The sequence below is a fragment of the Kogia breviceps genome, chromosome 2 (genome assembly GCF_026419965.1).
Source record: "Kogia breviceps isolate mKogBre1 chromosome 2, mKogBre1 haplotype 1, whole genome shotgun sequence".
NCBI classification, from domain to species: domain Eukaryota; kingdom Metazoa; phylum Chordata; class Mammalia; order Artiodactyla; family Physeteridae; genus Kogia; species Kogia breviceps.
Genome location: NC_081311.1, coordinates 143,990,001 through 144,009,235, shown reverse-complemented (window position 1 = coordinate 144,009,235; position 19,235 = coordinate 143,990,001). Strand labels below are relative to the sequence as shown.

Here is a 19,235-nt window from a genome sequence, read left to right as displayed (position 1 = left end):
AATTCCATGCTTCTATATGAAAGGAGAATTTTTTAAAAATTTAATTATAAAGGCAAAAACTTTCCTAGATTAAAAAGGATATCTGGAGGCTAAACTAAGGTCCCTGAATAGTCTATAATACCCCTGAAATAGTGTGAAAAAATGTTGGTGGCTGTATGTATACACATAAACATTTTCTAGGAAGAGAGACAGTATTTTCATTGACCTTCAAAGGGAAATCAGGTACCCCAAAGTTTGGGGACCTCTGATTGAGAGAGTAAGTGGTGTTTTTAGTTTTTGCTTTATCTAGTTGTGAGCAGATCAGCAGCAATCTTTACACGGTTCTAAAGTCTGTCCCACAAAGCCTTCTTGAGTGTCTCATTTATCTTCATGAGCTGTGTGTTTGTAATTTTTCACGAGCAGAAAGCCTGTTCAAAATCGAGTCCTTTTCATTAAAGATTTAAAATTCTGGGGATTTCAAGATTTATTCTGATATTAGTGGCTAAAGGAGAGCCATTTTACTACATCAGAAAATTTCAGACATATAGCATCTTAAATATTTGCCCACTGATGTTGAATTATTTTACTATTTCTTTTTTTCTTGAGGTAACTGATGTGAAACAAAAGGCTGGCTCCTCCTTCCAACCTGCTTTTCTTTTTCTTCTGATCTTTGAGTCTGCTGTGAAAGGATGATGAATTAACTGTGGTTCTATTTGAAGTAGTAATTTTCATTTTTATAACGATTTTGATCCTCAAGATAAATTAAATGGAAGATATTGATATAATATTCATAAAAGAATTAGCTGAAAAGTAGAGAGAAGAGGAAAATGACATTAGGGAACCTGAGGAACTGAAAGATGAAAGATGCAGCCAGGACGAAATGAGAACCAAAGAGAAAATCTACATGATTAGATGCTGAAATAGTATCAAATCCCTAAGCAGAGAAACAAGAAAAAAAGAGGGTTAAAAACAAAAGCAAAACAAAAACCCCCAGGAAACAATCATAGCAACTAGGGAATACTGAATTTTTGAATACATTAAATGAAAACGACAAAAACCATCATAACCGAGCTTTTCAGTAACATCTTTTGGCTGATAATCTCAAGGCGTTATATGGCTTCTCGTTAATTAAGGCAAGGACAGAGGCGATCAGAGAACATCACAGAAAGAAGGATGTTGCCAGTGATTATCAGATAAATGCAAAAAGCTCTTTTGTAGTAAAGAAGTGCCAATCGGCGAGAAATGTTCATTTTTTTCCTGAGGCAATGTCAAAGAGGTGTAAAAAGAAGAAAATTAGGTTTAAGCACTTATAACAAATGATTTTAGGTATTCCCAGATGCTTTTTAACCGACGACAATCTGACCAGAACTACTCTTAGTGACTCCTAAGCCCAAATGGAGAGGAAAGCAACATTCAGTGCTTCTCTTCGACTCTAGGCTCCCTTCCCGGAGTCCTATAGCTTCACGTCAAGGGTTCCAGACTCTCCGTTAACCCCGGAGGCGCCGGGGGAGAGATATATCCTCAAACGAACCCGATCCCCAGATGACCCTGGCTGGGTCCTTGTGTTCACAGAGCATCCTCCAGTGACTCTTCTTTCGAGTAACAGCTCCTCTCTGCGCCTCCACAAATCCCATTCGAGAAAAAAACGGGGATTTCAGCGAAAACGCACACTGCCCCGCCCCTCCCTGACTCCAGGAGGCAGCCTCCAGGGCGGCCCAGGCTGCTTCCAGCGGCCCAGGACTGGAGAGGCGCGCGCCCCCGGCGCCCGCGCGCGCCCGTTGCCATGAGAACGCACAGGGCTACGCCGCCCTAGGGGGAGACGGGAGGAGGCGCGGCGGCAGATCCAGTGGGAGACGCTATCGCAAGATGGCGTCTGCGAGGCCGCGGGATGCAGAGTGAGCGCGCCCCGCCGGGGGCTCTGCGAGACTGCTCCTCTCCCCGCCGCCGCCGCCGCCGCCGCCGCCACTGCGGCGTCGCCTCTCCTCCTGCCACTGCGCCGCGGCCAAGCCTCCCCGCCTCGCAGGTACCGGCGCCCGCGCGCTCTCCGCGTTGTGCACAGATGGCAGCGACAAGTGCCGGCTCTCCGAGGGCTAGCGGGCCCCCCCTTGTCCGGGTGCGCCTGACAATAACGCGTAAATAACTTTTTCTTGCAGCGGTGCCCTGCCTCCCGGCCTGCAGCCTCCTCGCGCGCCAGCGCCCCCACCACGCCCCTCCGACTCCCGGCTCCCTCAGAGGTGTGAGCGCATCGGGCCGATGCGGTGATCTCCGGCAGGCCTGGGAGGAGCGCGTGGACCGGCGGGCGGCGGCGAGCAGTTGCCAAACGCCTTTACAATGGCCCTGACCCTGTTTGGTAAGTGCAGCCCTTTGGCCGCGCCGCTGCAGGTGGGCCGCGCCGCGGGGCTTGGGGGCGGGGGCCGGCGCGCTTGGGTAGGGGACGCCGCAGGCGGTGTCGGGCGCGGGCCGGGGCCGCGGACTTGGGCCGCTTGGGGCGCCGGGCTCGCTCCCTCGCGCCTCTCCCATTGTTTCCTCTCCAGGCAGGGCCGATGGGCGTGTGCTCCCCTTGCCAATTCTGGGCAGGGAGGCTCTGAGGTCCTGGGTGTTTTGTAAACGGAGGATTCTCTAAGATGCCAACTTGGGAGCGAAGTTAGCTGGTTGTTTCCAAACCTATGTTTCTCAAGTCGGTAAATAAAGGTCCTGGAAAGTTTATTCATTTTGAACAAGATGTCTGTGCATCCCAACCTCCCTGGAATTGTCAGATGCCTGTGTTGATTCCTATTGGATTTGGGGGGAATTTTTTGGACTCGGTATATTCCTTTGGAAACAAGAATGAGTGGTGAATTTATTTTAATATTTGCTAAAATTGAAAATGTTGCTCTAACAAATAGAGTAGACAGAAGAAAGTTGGTACTTTAGATAAGTAGTCTCAGGTGAATATCTTTGAGTATTTTACGAAAGTGTTATTTCTGTGGTGTAATTAATGTAACATTATTTCAGTGGTTAAGACTTAAAGGTTTTTTTGTTTTGTTTTGTTTTTCCCCAGAGTCTGTAAGGACAATGGGTTGGAAAGAAGGACTGAAAAAATACTTTATTTTCTTTTACAGAAATAGACTGTGGTACTTACGTACCTTGCTTTAAGAAAACTCAATATGTGAAAATTTAGATGATCAAAGTATTCAGTTTTTCAAAGGAGAGAAGTCCAATGATATGTACCTGATAGCTACAAGGACAGTCTTAGTGAGTTACCACAATATCAGGTTTCCAGTTACATTTTAATAATGTCATTTGATCAAGCACATTACAGGATTCACATACCACAGTGCTTTTTAATGTAAATACTTAAGAGTGAATTAATCTGCTGAAATCAAAGAATTACTTTTAGTTAACAATCTTATTTTTCGAATTAAATTTAGACCCAGAGAGGTTATTTCCCAAGGTCACATGGCCCTTTTGTGGCAAAACTGAGCCTAGGACATATTCTGTCAATCTTCAGTCTGGGACTATGCTTACTTTGCCCAAATACCCACAGCACTAGAAATGACATTTCTTATTTGGTGGTTCTCCATGAGTGTTTTAAAAATGTTTCTTCTTTCTCTGAAAGAAATAATAAAAATCTCTTGTTTTTCAATACCTTGTATCAAATATGCATTACTTAATAGAAGCATTTCCTTAAGTGTGGACTTTTTTTGGTATAGAAGTTAAAAATGATGGCTTTACTCATAGTTGATATTTTCTTTTGAAGAAGCATTTATCTTACATTGTTGTAGCTAATACATAGTAGTAAAATCTACTGCAGTAAATTCGCTTTAAAACTATTTTTGACTTTCCTTCCTAAAGAGATAGTCTGCATTTTCAAGGTTTGTTTTCAAAGATAAGATTTACGAATCAACGACTTTTAAAAGACTGATATCTTCGATGAATAAAACAGATAAATTGGGGAGACATGGAGTATGTGATGAGGCTCCTTTAAATGGATTCCTAAATTATTAAATCTTTAACTACTGAGGTAGAGGTGAGGAATGGAAGAGCATGGAATTTGACCTCTAGAAGGTATAAGAAACCACTCCCACCCCTCAGGATAAATAAAATATCTCTAAAATTTTAAAGTCATCTTGTGGGAATATAGAATTTAGTTTGCAAAATCCAATTTGGTTACAATTTTTTAGAACATTTCTCTGTTGTAAAGCAAAGTATATCTGTGTGCAGAGGCTATTTTCTCAGTAATGACAGCAGCACTTGATCTCAAGAGTGTGGCTGCACACCACTCATCAGTCATCTGAGATGTCGGTTAAAAATGTAGATTCCTTTGCCCAGAGACCCACAGAATCTGCATTTTTATTTTTATTATTTTTATTCATTTCTTATTTATTTTAACATCTTTATTGGAATATAATTGCTTTACAATGGTGTATTAGTTTCTGCTGTATAACAAACTGAATCAGCTATACATATACATATAACCCCATATCTCCTCCCTCTTGCGTCTCCCTCCCTCCCATCCTCCCTATCCCACCCCTCTAGGTGGTCACAAGACAGTGAGCTGATCTCCCTGTGCTATGCGGCTGCTTCCCACTAGCTATCTATTTTACATTTGGTAGTGTATAAATGTCCATGCCATTCTCTCACTTCGTCCCAGCTTACCCTTCCCCCTCTCCGTGTCCTCAAGTCCATTCTGTACGTCTGCGTCTTTATTTCTGTCCTGCCCCTAGGTTCTATATAACTTTTTTTTTTTCGATTCCATGTATATGTGTTAGCATACGGTATTTATTTTTCTCTGGCTTACTTCACTCTGTATGACAGACTCTAGGTCCGTCCACCTCCCTACAAATAACTCAATTTCGTTTCTTTTTATGGCTGAGTAATATTCCATTGTATATATGTGCCACATATTCTTTATCCATTCATCTGTCGATGGACACTTAGGTTGCTACCATGTCCTGGCTATTGTAAATAGAACAGCAAGGAACATCTCTGTGTAGTTCCAATTTTAGCATATGTGCTGCTGAAGCGAGCACGAATCTGCATTTTTAGAGGAAGGGGATTTTAAAGGAACTCTCTGTGATTCTAAGACACATTCAAGTTTAATGACTATTATAGTAATGATAAATATTAGATTTGCTCAAACTTGCCCAGTTCAAAATAGTTCTTTGAATATGTTAAGAGCAGTCCCCAAGGGTTAGAAGAAATAGATTTTATTTTAGATATTACTATTTAACTAATTGGTCTTAGTCAGAAGTACCTCATATCCCTTCTTAATAACCAACCTAGAACCGAGGAACAATGAAATAAAGTTCTAAGAGATGGTGAAGAGAAGGTAGGAACAAGAAACTAGACAGGTGTGACTTTTCAGCCATCAAGGTCAGAGCTCCATAGAGTTTCTACCTAAGCCTCCCCAAAGTAACCACTGCCAGAGCTGAGGAAAAAGCATCCTGTCAGGTCATCCCTTGGCAGGAATTTCTGTCATTTATAGCTAAACGGAGCTCTGGTTTATAGCCCGGCCAACTGATGAGATTGGGAACTCAGTTGCACTTCAGCTAGTCTAGCTAAACCTGAATAACTCTCTTCTCTACCTGGGTGGAATTGGCTCTGACATTGCCCCTGCTCCCCGCCTTTTTTTCTTCTTACCATTTATTCACCATCATCACTGCCATAGATCACTTCTGATATTTAGGATTACGCTGTAATTTCTTACATTCTTTCCTTACACTCTTCTCCTCCCATGGAAACCTTTCATTATGCAGCTCTTTTTGGCATCTTTCACTATCCTGACACACCTGCCGATGGGATCCTGGCAGAGATCCTTTGGAGCAGTTAAATGGGAATGGAGTATTCTTTGTGATACAGTTAGGAAATGCTCTGATTTCCATTACTGTCCTGGCATTAAAATGTATTTTTAAAAAGACAACTGTATATTTTCAGGACGATTTTTTTGACAAAAAGCTAATTTTATAGGAAATTCCCACTTGAATACACTCTCTGCTGACATTTTAGTTTTTCAGACATTGCTCATCAAGGAATATGAGAGGGAGTTACCTAAGCAGCAGGGTGCTCTGATGGTGATAGCCCAGCTACATTTTTTAGAATGTTTCATCTTTTCAGCTGTCATTAAAATCACCATCCTTATTTCAGTACTTGTGCATATTCCTTTTTTAACTGGTGTCAAAAAGTTAACATCTCAGCTTAGAATTTTTTCTTTTAATGTTTGGAGACTTGGTACTATGTAAGAGAGATAAAAGAATTATAGTTGTTATACCTCTGATAGTCACCACCTGTGTACAGTGTAAGAGGAATGTTGGTTATGCAGTCTTTTGAGGCACATCTGTCCCTGCAAATAACCACCCCATAAGCATTCTAATCTTTGAAGATAGAAGATAGTCATATGTGTAATTACAAACATTTGACATATCTGTCAAGAAGAGTTTCAGTTTCTTTTAGATCAGTATTTTTCAACCGTTTTTTGTTTTGTTTTGTTTTGTTTTGTTTTGTTTTTTGCAGTACGCGGGCCTCTCACTGTTGTGGCCTCTCCCGTTGCGGAGCACAGGCTCCGGACGCGCAGGCTCAGCGGCCATGGCTCACGGGCCCAGCCGCTCCGTGGCATGTGGGATCTTCCCGGACCGGGGCACTAACCCGTGTCACCTGCACCGGCAGGCGGATTCCCAACCACTGCGCCACCAGGGAAGCCCAACCGTTTTTTTAAAAATCACCCTCTGTAAGAAGCCTTTTAGACATTTTTTTCTTAATTGTTCTCTCCATGAGACTCTGTTTATGGGCTGTATGTTTGTCTGCTTTATGCATAAAAAGAGTAAAGATTTTGACTCCCAGAAGCTAAGTTTTGCTCCCTTGAGGGCAATCTTATCCCCATTGAGAATACATGTTTTAGACTAATCTAAAGCAATCATAAGATAATTAGTTAGGCAGAAAAATACTGTTTGGTTGTGCTTTATATGTCATATAATAATAGTTCTGAAGGAATGACATAAGGACAGTAAACTATATGTTTTTCACCAGATTGATTTAGCTTAAATATTAACAGTTTGTTTCATCTTGAGAGCGGCCATGACACAGAGTTTCTTGCTGGGGCTGGGGTGTGTGCAGCTTTTCTCAAAAGTTCCTCTAGTAATGATAATATCCTTTGATATGGGTAATTGATGTTTTCTCACTCTTATAAAGTATCAGTAACAGCACATTTAAAGAACATTTTATCTGCAATATATAATCTAAATGAAGTCATTGAACTTGCTTTGCAAATCGGATGAAAGACAAATTCTTGAGTCTGGCCTTAACAACCAATTACTGGTCATAAATCATTCTTACATAGAAAATTATTACCATAAACTTTGACTTTTTTATTTATTAATATTACCCCAACTACTTAAAAAACAGAGTAGGAAAAACTAAGAAAGCAGAATGATGTAACCATATTTTATACTGAAAACTGATATTTAAAAAAGAATCATGTCTGACAAAATAAAGTTACAAATATACATTCCTAATTTAACTCCTTATATTTGAAAAGCAGGATGAATACTTTATGACTATACTAAAACCACTGCTTTGTGTACTCTAAAAGGGTGAATTTTATGGTATGTGATTTCATCTCAATATAAGATTGTATTAATAAAATCATGGGGGGAGGGTAGGAAATCAGATTGAATGGAAGGAAAATTTACTTCATTTAAACTGTAAAAACAGAAAATACTGTTTTTATTTTTATTTATTTTTAATTTGTTGTTGTTATTGTTGTTGAGTAACAGCTAATTTGTTCAGGAGATAAGCTGATCACTTTTGTTCCAGCATCTTCTTTTGCACAGAATCTTGCACTTATTAGGCAGTCAAAAGATACTTGCCAAATTGAATTAATGCTTTTCTTGTAACTTTCTATATTATATTCAAAACCATAAAATAATGTCTGATGCCAAACCATTAGATTAAAAGAGGCAGACACCATGGATTGCAAATAGAAAAAACTTCATTCAGAAAATACTATTTTTAAAAGAGTGGTTTTACATACAGGAAGCTTTAGAACTCTCCATGTTTTTAGAAAGTTTTTTTTTTTTTCTTTTATTCCTCAAGGAACAAAAAAACAAACTTAAAAATTGATATGTTAAGATACCCCTACCTGTTTTGAATGGTTGTTTTAAATTCAGAAAAGCAAGCACTTCTTGGAAAGACTTACTGCCAGACAATGGAGTAGTTTGGGGGAGAAGGGAAGGTGAGTCAGGCTAGGCCTGCCGCCAGCAGCTTGGTGGCGTGGGACCACCTCATTGTGTTTCATCCAGCTGTGCTGAAAGTGGTTCCTTTCCCTTTCCACTGGGACTTTTTACCTTTGGATTTCATTGGACCTTGTATATTTCACGGTGTAAAGCAAGCAGAAAAAGGATGTTGTCCAAGAAACATATTATCTGCACTGGAATAGATTTTTATGACCACAAACTTGACATTTCAAAAACGGAATGCGTCCTCTTTAAAGTGCTAATCTTTCTTGATTTTCCCATTTCTGCGATTAACACATACCTTCAGCCTTTATTCTTTCTGTCTTGTACTTTTTATACAGAATGTTGTTTTTCAGCTCCTTAATGGCGGTGAGATTACTTTGTCAGAGATGATTTTAGGATTTGAAGTAGCTTGTAATTGGTGCGACAGACAACAGGTATGTGGGTAGATGTGCATTTGAGGGTTATGTAAACATCTGCCTGACTGAAATATTTCCCCTGCAGGTCTTTTATGGCAAATGAATTTTACACCATTATATTAAAATTAAAGCATGATTTTTTAGCATATTACCTGTAAAGAATAACATGCTAAATATAGATACTTATCTTCATATAGCATGGAAGAATGATTTTAATTTATGGACTGAAGATCTTAAAGTAGTAAGACAAACAAGTGTTTTGACCGAGGGAGCTACACTGTAAGAGAAAAGAAAGTGGTGGAAGTTTTTGTTTGGAGGGTGGGGCATTACTAAGAGGGACCTGTGTTATAGGTGGTGGTGTAATAAGCAAAGCAGTATAAAATCTCAGGACATCTGGGGTGAGGGGGAAGGAGTGGATGGTAGAGTGGGAGAAGGAAGCAGAAACAAGAAGCCTACTCTTTCATAATTTTCCTAAGGAGTAGCTCTGTAGCCTGGGATGTGTTTTCCTATTTAGTGATTTGTGGGTTTTTTTGTTTGTTTTGTTTTTGCGGTACGCGGGCCTCTCACTGCTGTGGCCTCTCCCGTTGCGGAGCACAGGCTCCGGACGCGCAGGCTCAGTGGCCATGGCTCACGGGCCCAGCTGCCCCGCGGCATGTGGGATCTTCCCGGACCAGGGCACGAACCGGTATCCCCTGCATCGGCAGGCAGACTCTCAACCACTGCGCCACCAGGGAAGCCCTAGTGATTTGTTTACTCATCTGTTTGATGAATCGAGGGCCTAATATGTGCGAGGTATATATTAGTTCCTGTCTTCAAGGAACTTACATATGCAGTGGATGGTGACAGAGAGAAACGTACAATGTGCCAGGGGGCTTATGCTGTGAAGAAAAATGAAGCAGGGTGAGGAGGATGGGGCTAGCTATGCAGCAGAGTGGTAAGGTGGATTTTGAGCAGAGACTAGAAGGAAGTAAGGGAAAGAGTCCTGTGAAAATGGGGAATCACCTCGTGGAACAGGGTTTAAGGCAGGGACTTGCTCAGCAGTTTTGAGAAACAGGAAGAAGGGCAACGTGGCTGGAGCAGAGTGAGCTGGGGAAGCGCTAGGAGGTGCAGGCAAAGAGACACCTGGGGGAGGAGGAGTGTCGGGGTCACAGATTATGTAGGGCCCTGACCGTAAAGCACGGTAAGGACTTCAGATTTTACTCTGAGTGAGATGGGAAGCTCGTGGAGGATACTTCCATAGCATGAAGTGCAGAGGAAAGGGCTTAGATTTTGGAGTAAGAGAGCTACGCTTAGTCCTTTCTCTGCCAAGTGTCAGCTCTAAATCCTAGTCTCATTTTCCTTATATGTAAACAGGGGCTATTAATTCCCTTAACACGGTGGTTAAAGATACATAGCAGCTAATATTGTTACTAATATTATTATGATAACTATTAGCAAAGATCCAAGATACCAACAGAGTTTCTCTGTTTTTTTCACAAGTCTGTTGACCCACTTGAAAAAGTGGTTCTGTAATATTTCTGTTTGTATGTGTGGCTAAATATATGTCACATGCCACTGTAGACTTTGTCTGAGAATGCTCTGGTAGAGATCTGGTTCAGGGAGGTACAGGGAAGAGCAGATAGATTTCTGATAGTGCTGGGCACTTGGTACTTTCTAGTGCACTCTGAAAATGTAAAAAACACATTGGCCAAGGCTTACTTCTCTTTTGGGAGGTAATCCAGAATATAGTCAAATCTAGCCCAGCCCCCATGACACTTAAAGTATATCAAGGACTGTGAGCTCAATGGTTGGCACATAGTAGGTGCTCAGTCCAAGTTTATTGAGTGAATAAGTGAATGAGCGAAGAATAAACATGTAACAGTGGACTGTCACTCTATACACTTATCCTGTGAACAACCTTCAATCAATTTAAACACTTATCTTTTTTCTTCCTCTATTATTTTGGGTTATTCTTACTTATTGTATTAGTGTCCATAATTGGAAACTCAGACCTGCCTCTTAGAAATTTATTAGTCTAACAATTCGCTTCCCTACCTGAAATCCTCCAGCGAGTCCCCATCACCATTAAGATTAAGTCTAAATTCCCTAGTTTGCATATAAGGCTGTCAAGATAGGACTGCTGCTGGGAGTTCCCTGGTGGTCTAGTGGTTAGGATTCCCGGCTTTCACTGCGGTGGCCTGCATTCAATCCCAACCACAAGCCACTCAGTGAGGCCAAAAAAAAAAAGATAGGACTGCTGCTTACCTGTTTATTTGGCCTCATATCTTATCCCCTCCTCAGAGGCTGTGCTTCAGGCATGCTGAAGGACTTGAAGTTTCCAGAAGGGATTGTACCCAACGTGGCTTTGGCATCATTGCTCAAGCCCTTCTTTGCCCCACTCCCCTCTACACATCTCGCAAAACTCAGCTTGAACAGTCATCTCTTCTATGTGGTCTTTGTGAGTTAGTTACACCTTTTCTGCATCCATAGTGCTGTATATATGTCTCTGCCCTGCCACTTTTCATGTGGTGATATAATGGTTAGTTTATATTGTCCTGTCTTCCCCATTAGGTGAAGTTCCTTAATGGGAAAGCTATGGAGTTCTTTCTGTCCTTAACAACTGCCACTGTGATGCAGCCACTCAATAGCTAAACAATAAAGGTTTGAATGAATGTATGATGTTATAGTAGTCTACTGTATTCCTTAAATTTGGAAGTTAATTTTAAGGCTCCAATGCATATGATACACACTCTCTATTTTTTCATTATTTTTTTGTTCATTTCTTCATTTTAAAAAAAATTTGGTAAATGTGCCATCGTACCATCCCTTGGTTCCATACTCTAATATGGAATCCCCAACTGGAAGCTCTCAAAGGCTTGAATAAAATGGAAATCTCTCTGGGAGCAGATTCTTTGAGGTTTAAATATAGTATTACTAAGCATCCACAGATGTTTCTAAATTATTTGGTATAATTAGATAACAAATTCCACTTCATTAAACTATTGTTCCTTTTCATTTCAATAGTACAAAGGAATTGCACATAAATTAGCTTGGTTTGTTCATGCTTTACCCTCACCGTAGCGAACATAATCAAATTGAATAGGAGTTCAGTATGAAAATGGCTAACAACCTTTTAGAGGTCAGAAAATAAAAACAATATAATCCTTCTCTCATAATAATAAATTTGTGTGCTACATGAGCATTCCTGTTAGTTTTTGTATATTCATTAGAAGAGCAGATATAAGCAACAGTTTCAGCATTCATATTTTTAAGTGGAAAGAAAAGGAAAATTTTATTTATTACTTATTAATACCTCTCATTGTTCCAGAAGGAATTTGAGGTGGTTTCCAAAAAGATACAATGCATTAAAAACAGTAAGCGTGGGAATTCGTTTTTCTCTGTCTTGTATCATTAGTTCCTTCCTCTCCCCTGAATCATTTCCCTCTGATTATAGCCATGCTTTCCTATTCTGTATGAGGGCATTAGAACCCTCTCATGCCATCCTGAGTTATTAGTGGCCCTCTTCTTACCAGAGGTTTGTTGAAATGGCATTCTGTATACACCCCCCCCCTCCTCTACACTCTCTCTTCTCAGCCACCATATTTTATCATTATTGGTTATGAGACATTTGTGAATGTCATTAATCTCTAGTGAAAAAAAGATTGACAACTGTGAAAGGAGAAACTTTTCTGACACTTGTTGAAACAACAAGGAAGACTTTCTTCAAGACTATTGCAATAGGTGTCAAGACTATCACAGTAGGAGAGAGAAATCAGGCTTAACTCCGAATATAAGAATAAGTGGGGCTTTATAGTCAAGGAGCAGATTGGTTGGGGGGTGATCAGTGGATGGAAAATTACTAAGAGGAGACAAGGATAGGGGGAGTTCTTGTTAAACTGACCTAACAGGATTCTTGCTGAGGGTAGGCCAGGTGGTCAAATATCAAGGGCTGGGGGTGAGGAATTTGATTAGGTATCAGGGGTGCAGGATTCTTTCTAAAGTGACTTAGAATTGTTGCTAAAACTGGGCAGTGCAGGCCTGGCAAGGCCAGGGGTCAAGGTTGAGCTCCTCCCTTAGAGGAGCCTAACTAAAGTTTGGTGAAGAAGAGCCTCCATTCTGCCTCTGTTTGGAAGTGCTTTATCAATTCATAGCCAGTAAACAGTGGCTTCTCCATCTTCATCATGTTTGATCTTTTTGCACTATTTGCTATTTTTGATTGTCTCTTTCTTCTTGAAACTTTTTTCTTGTCTTTCAAACATTGTATTCTCTAGCTATTCTTTTCTTCCCTTTCACTGTTCCTCAGTTCTCTCTTGTTTGCTCCCCTAACTGTTAACTGCTTTTCAGGAATTGACCTTCCTTTCTCACTTGGGAATATGGAGGCTTCAGCAGTGAGCACTGTGTGGGCGATTCCCAAGTCTCCATCTCCAGCTCTGCCCTTCCATGCCCTCCAAATCGCTATCAGGATTTCCTGTGGACATTTCTGACTCCACACATTCCCAGCCCCAAATCCTTAGCTTTTGTCCTTCTGTCCCCCCTCCCCTTGCCTCTAGTACCCAATCAGCTGCTAACTCTTGCAGCTTGATCTCTGCAATAGCTTCCGTTTTGTTCCTTTCTCTATTTCCAGCTCTTGCTCTGCCTTTCGTTTCAGTACCGCAATCCATACCTTCCGCCTCCTGCCACCCATTCAGAAGGAATCCCTTCATCTTCTTTATCATTTTATCCATGAATCTCCTGTGACATTTGTCAATGTGTTCCTTTCATAGTAGTAATGTATCTTTATCATATGTTTTCTAGGCTGATGGTTCCTATTAGGGAAGAGTCATTCTCATTTCTGTACTCCTTACCATGCTTGGCACAGTGCTTCACACATAGCAGGTGCTCAGAAAATATTTAAGAGAATAAAAGAGTTATTAAACCACAATACTTCCATAGTTGAACAGTTTCCAGGGTAGAAATATAAAGCATTCTCTATTTTTTTTCTATAACTTTATAATACTTTAAACAAGTTAACAATAATCAACATATCTCAAAATCTCTCATATATTGTTTTTGTTGTCTGATGATCTTATTTTCAGTCTTTAAAGGAAGAAATGCATATATTCCTGCAGTATTGATGCATGTCAAGGGCAGATATGTCATTTACTTTGTGATTGGTTGCTTTTGTTAGCTTGACTTTTTCCAAAAGTTTCTGGTGAAATTCTGGTTGAATTTATATTGCTTTTTATTCTGTAGAAATCCTCTTAATCCTGGAGAAGGGGCACTAAACAGTAGATACTACACACACAGGGCTTGTTAATCTAGGTTGTTTTGCTGGTCCCTTTAATGTTGCACTGTGTCCAGTATTCACCTGAAAACAGAATATTCTCCCTCCTTGTGGAGAGACCGTGCTAAAAGTAAGAGAAATGATGGGTTCTCCTGATTTCATATATGTTCTCTGCTCTTTTAGACTTTCTCAGGCCACTAGCAAGGAGATGGTGAAGAGCCCTACCTTGTTCAAGCTCCCTTTCAGGACTCGGTGGGTTAGCCAAGTTAGCCAAGTTCATAGGACTTGTATATTAGTCCGCCATTCGGAAACTGGCTTATTAAGTGTTTCTAAAGTTGCTGAATAGAAGTCACTAAGCAGTGGACCAAAAAGCTAATGCTAGTGATTGTTTTTCAGAATGTGCTGAAACCCAAAAAGAAAGATGAAGTCTGGTTTATAGGACATTTCATGTATTGACAGTAATACTTCATTTAATTGTGAAAAATTTTTTTATGAAAATGATTTTGCCACTCTTATAAGTTGCTTTTTGTGAGCCTACCTATTTAAGTCTTTGGATGACATTTATTAATATTCTCAGATTTAGATGTTATAAAAATGCTCATTATATATGTGTGCAAAATATGTAGTTAAAGATGAGAGCCATAAAAGCAAATTTCGTGTGTTTTTTCTTCATCATAACGTTGAAAAGTGAACCAGAGACTTTTACGTTATATTCTTTGAGTAAGAAATGATTCTCAACTTGTCAGTTCACTCTTTTAGTTGAACTTAAAAGGATAAATTATTTCTAAAGAACAAGAAAAAAGAACAAGATGGATTAATCATACAGTAACAAAAAGGAGGAAACAGACGTTGCTCTACAGTAGGGAGACTTGCAGAATACTTAGAGGCCTGTCATCCTGAATTTTCCAGACAGATGGCTCTGCAGTTCTCTGAAGAGACAAGAGCCTCTTTCTTGGGCTGCCCCTGCCCCACCTGCTGTTCTACGTCTCTCCAGACAGAGGAGCTCTTGCTCTCTCTTTTTTCTCAATCTTTCACACAACCTGGGGAAGGATGGGAAGGAAGGAGCAGTGATTGCACTCGCAGATCCCTTGTTTCTCTGGGGTGAGACCTCATTCAGCTCCAGATGCCTTTGTGTGTGTGTGTGTGTGTGTGTGTGGTACGCGGGCCTCTCACTGCTGTGGCCTCTCCCGTTGCGGAGCACAGGCTCCGGACGCGCAGGCTCAGCTGCCATGGCTCACGGGCCCAGCCGCTCCGTGGCATGTGGGATCTTCCCAGACCGGGGCATGAACCCGCGTCCCCTGCATCGGCAGGCGGACCCTCAACCACTGCACCACCAGGGAAGCCCCTCCAGGGTGCCTTTTGACTTAACTCCTCTAATCAAAACTTTTCTCCTTTCATCTTGTTTTTCAGTTATCGTAATTGACCTTAGGGAAAACAGAGGCATTTGAAAACTTAAACATGATATTTTGAAGTAATTTTCACTTAATCAAAAGTTAATAAAAGTCTCTACAGAAAATATCCAACGTTTCAGGTCCTGTAATAAGCTATTTTCTGTTACCAGGAGAAGAAGGAACATTAATGTATGCTACGTGTATTAATGTTAGATAATTTGCAAAAGATCTGTCCCAAGTAGTCTTTTTCATTAGTAAGGTTACATTTAAAATAAATGGGCACTTTTTTTTTTTAACCAGGGAATGAGAGAGATCTTACAATGCAAACTACAACTCTTTGATGAAATAAATTTAAAAAATTTTTATTTTATATTGAAGTATAGTTAGTTGATTAACAATGTTGTGTTAGTTCCAGGTATACAGCAGAGTGATTCACTTATACATATACATGTATCTATTCTTTTTCAGATTCTTTTCCCATTTAGGTTATTACAGAATACTGAGCAGAGGGATAGATTGGGAGTTTGGGATTGACATGTACGCACTGCTATATTTAAAATAGGTAACCAGCAAGGACCTACTGTATAGCACAGGGAACTCTGCTCAAAATAGGCACTTTTAATATGTTGCTTACTATGTATTTTCAGCTGCCATAATTAGATGGCAAGGTACAATTTTTATTTATTTTAAAATTTAAACAGAAGGCTTATGGAAATATAATTAAGCTCCCTTTAATTAATAATCCCTAGATTGAGAGATCAAGAATTTATAATATCTAAATGTTTTTATTGAGAAAATGCAGCCACTTTTAATAATAAATTCTCTCAATCAGCACTTTTTCAAACTTACGTTATGATTTTAAGGCAGACTTAGAACTGGTAATATAAACTGAAATGAGTGAAGTCTACCACTTTAAACTCTCATGTTCTATATTTCCGATCTATTTCCTTAAGTTATAGCCATCTGAAACTTTTTCCTAATTATAAACATACACTGCTAATGCTGAAAACTTGAATGAACTGGTATATTTAACACTGTATTATCATTTTACATACTCTTTTCTAAAGAAAGCAAACCAAAGATGAAACTTAATAGTCTTCACATTTTATTTTCCAGTGCTTTATTATAAAAAGATTCATAGCTCCTGAGAAAGCTTCTATAGAAATAATGTTATCTATCATATTGTCACAAGGAAACTAAAATATTATGGTAGTTATGTTGTAAATAGTCATTTATAAAACTCTAATAAGAAAAAAGTCATTGTGGTGGACCAAAGAAAACATATTTAGGGGTTGGTGGTGAGGCAACTCTAGGCCACTATGTAAATTTAGAATATTAATATTTCATCTTTAATATTATATTAAAAAATAAAATGATGCTGTTTCTAAAGTCTAAAGAGGATCGTATGAGCATGACTCTGGGGCAATACTATGTGCCTTAACTCCTAACTCAACTTGTAAACTTTTTCTTATAAGGGACACACACAGCGGATCTATGGATGTATCTATTTATTAGTCCCACTAAACTTTAGAATTCTTGTTAACTTTTGCGATTTAGTTTTTATAAACAACAAAAGGCCTCTATTCAAGGTACTATCCTAAGACTGTTTGCTACATTACAAAATTAGGAGAATTATTCTAACTTCTCCACTGACTAAATGCTCATAAAATTCCTTTGGTATATAAGATTCTCAAGCTTCACAATTGCATAATATATCTTTCCAGCCTAACTCCTGAGGATGCTCTTAAGATCAAATGTGATGATTTGGCTATAAATGTTCCAAGTGCTTTAGAAGAAGGATCATAAATTCACAAATGTACTTCACTACAGTTATTGGTATTTGGGCCCTGGAAAACTGAATACTTTGATTTAAATTAAAGTAACATTTTGAATATTGAGAACATTGTATTGAAGATTAGAATGATTTGCTTCTGGAACTGTACTGATGAATAGAGTGAAAACATTTTCTAGGGAGTCCACAAGATGGCGCTTGCCAACCTGTTTCCTTGGTTTTTCCTTACCTTAAGGAAATTTGGCAACAATTTAAGAAGGGATATCTAAATATTAATGTATTTTAAATGCTAAAGCTCAGATTTCCAGAAAGCTTGACTCCTTAGAATTGAAGAGCTTCAATTGAACGTTTTGAAAAGTGTTCATTTCTAATATCGGAACTAAGAGTCTTTGCTAAAGAGTTTAAGGTTATTTTGAAAACACACTGGGATTTGTATAATACAAGGGCTGCCTCCATTCACTCCATTCACCTCTATTTTTATTCACACCTATTTTAAAAGAATATGTGATTCTTTACTATGTGATTTGTGAGACATGTGAATCTATATGCTTGCATAGTTTCTAGACATCTTAAGTGATTGATGTTTATAAGGACCTGGCCAGTAGTAATTGTTCTAAAATAAACAGGAAGATGTAGTTGGAATATAGTTTAGAATTTCTAATTATGAATGAGATTTAATAAGTGGAACAGTAATGAAGGGTAACAGGAATCCACCCAGTCATAATATGTATTACATTAGGCTTCATCTTTACTCTTGTGCCTTTAGCATTTAATTAATACTGTTTTACATGTTTACTGTTTACATTAACATTGTTAGGGAAGGGAATCATATTAAAATTATGTTGGGGTTGGTAAGGAAAGTTTTACATTTGTTTATTGTTTTGTGAAATCTTGTGCATAATTTCAAAGAAAAGAGCTATATTCATAAAAAACTTAAGACAAGAAAGTATATCCAGTAAAATTTAGAGCAAATTAGGTTTAGGTCTGTAGCATTCCATAAGTCTGATTTTTCTTAGCCTCATCATAAAAGTAGTCAATAGAATCAAAAGAGTGGTCAGTAGGATAAAAGGCCTGTCATGAAATAAGAGCAGTAAAAGGAATTTTCTGTTGAAAACGAAGTCAAACTTGGAAAATCTAAATTAAAGCTTATAATCAAATATTTTAGATGATTGGGAAAGTAGTTATTTTTCACCATTCTTATGAAGGCTTGTGGAAAAAGAATCTTGTATATATGGAGAAAGAATCACTAAGGGTTTCTTTTCAAAAACAGTTATCGTACGTGCTGGCTGCTAAGCTTGCATAATGAATGTGTTCTGTGGGTAGGCTGTACATTGAGACCATTCCTTTGTCAGCTTTCCCTTTCCTATATCAAGGCTTCAGTGTTCGGTTTCAGGTTGCCATCATTTACATCATACTGTTTTGCACAGGATCGCCTTTAAAAAGGCTTATATATGACACAATCTCTTTAAAGTTCAGTAGTTTTCATTGAATTTACGTAAACATTGAATCTAAGCTAAATTAGTTTCTGAGCTAAGGGACTTCCTGAGAAACGTTGGTCAGAGCAATGTAACATGGGAACGGATGTAGGGTATGTACACATAGCACACAGAGCTGATTCATCCATTGGCTTCTTTGAATGCTGAGATCTTAAGATTTCATTTTTAAAGTGCTTAGATTGTTTTTCCATTGATAAAATGAAGATTGTGCTTTCAAGTGTGCCTGTTTCCAGGTTTTTTCCTAGAATTCTAAAGAAGTTCTGAAAAAAAATCAAGCAATAAAATTCCTTTCTTTATATGTCTTTAAATTCACAGTCCACATTTGAGACCAAGTGAAAATGAAATAGCTCAAACTGAAATGTGTTCTTTGTGGGTCTTTCCCATCACATCTTTAGAAAATGTAGACATGGATATAATTGTCAAGGAAAGGATTTGTCTTTTCAGTTGGTTGACTGACTTTTTTTTGTTTCTAGAATACATGAGTTCTAAAGCTTGATTTAGACTTAGATACATTTTACTCATTTCTTCTTCTAATCTATAACAGTGGCCTGTTAAATTTGAGATTTGGGGCCCTGAGCTTTTTTGGTCCATGACAAACACTATTTGAGATAATTATTGCACCCTCTGATCAAGTTGTACTTGATCAGTAGAACTACTGACGTTATCCTAATAACAGTGGAACTGTAAGGGGCCATATTTATTTGTT

The 19,235-nt window shown here is 39.0% G+C and overlaps 1 protein-coding gene across 7 annotated transcripts in view; it reads left to right on the top strand.

Annotated features, from left to right (window-relative positions):
- Window positions 1-1,615: 1,615 nt before the first annotated feature.
- CHN1 (chimerin 1) overlaps window positions 1,616-19,235 on the top strand; it is a 193,196-nt gene continuing 175,576 nt past the window's right edge. For 2 of the 7 annotated variants that reach the window (XM_067026326.1, XM_067026331.1), the window contains exon 1: window positions 6,529-6,685. In XM_067026326.1, coding sequence (XP_066882427.1) covers window positions 6,544-6,685 — 142 coding nt within the window. In that variant the 5' untranslated portion in view covers window positions 6,529-6,543. Of the gene's footprint in view, window positions 2,003-2,132; window positions 2,330-6,477; window positions 6,686-14,889; window positions 14,952-19,235 lie in introns of those variants that run through there. The other 5 variants (XM_059055309.2, XM_067026327.1, XM_067026325.1 and 2 more) reach the window with 5 other exon arrangements.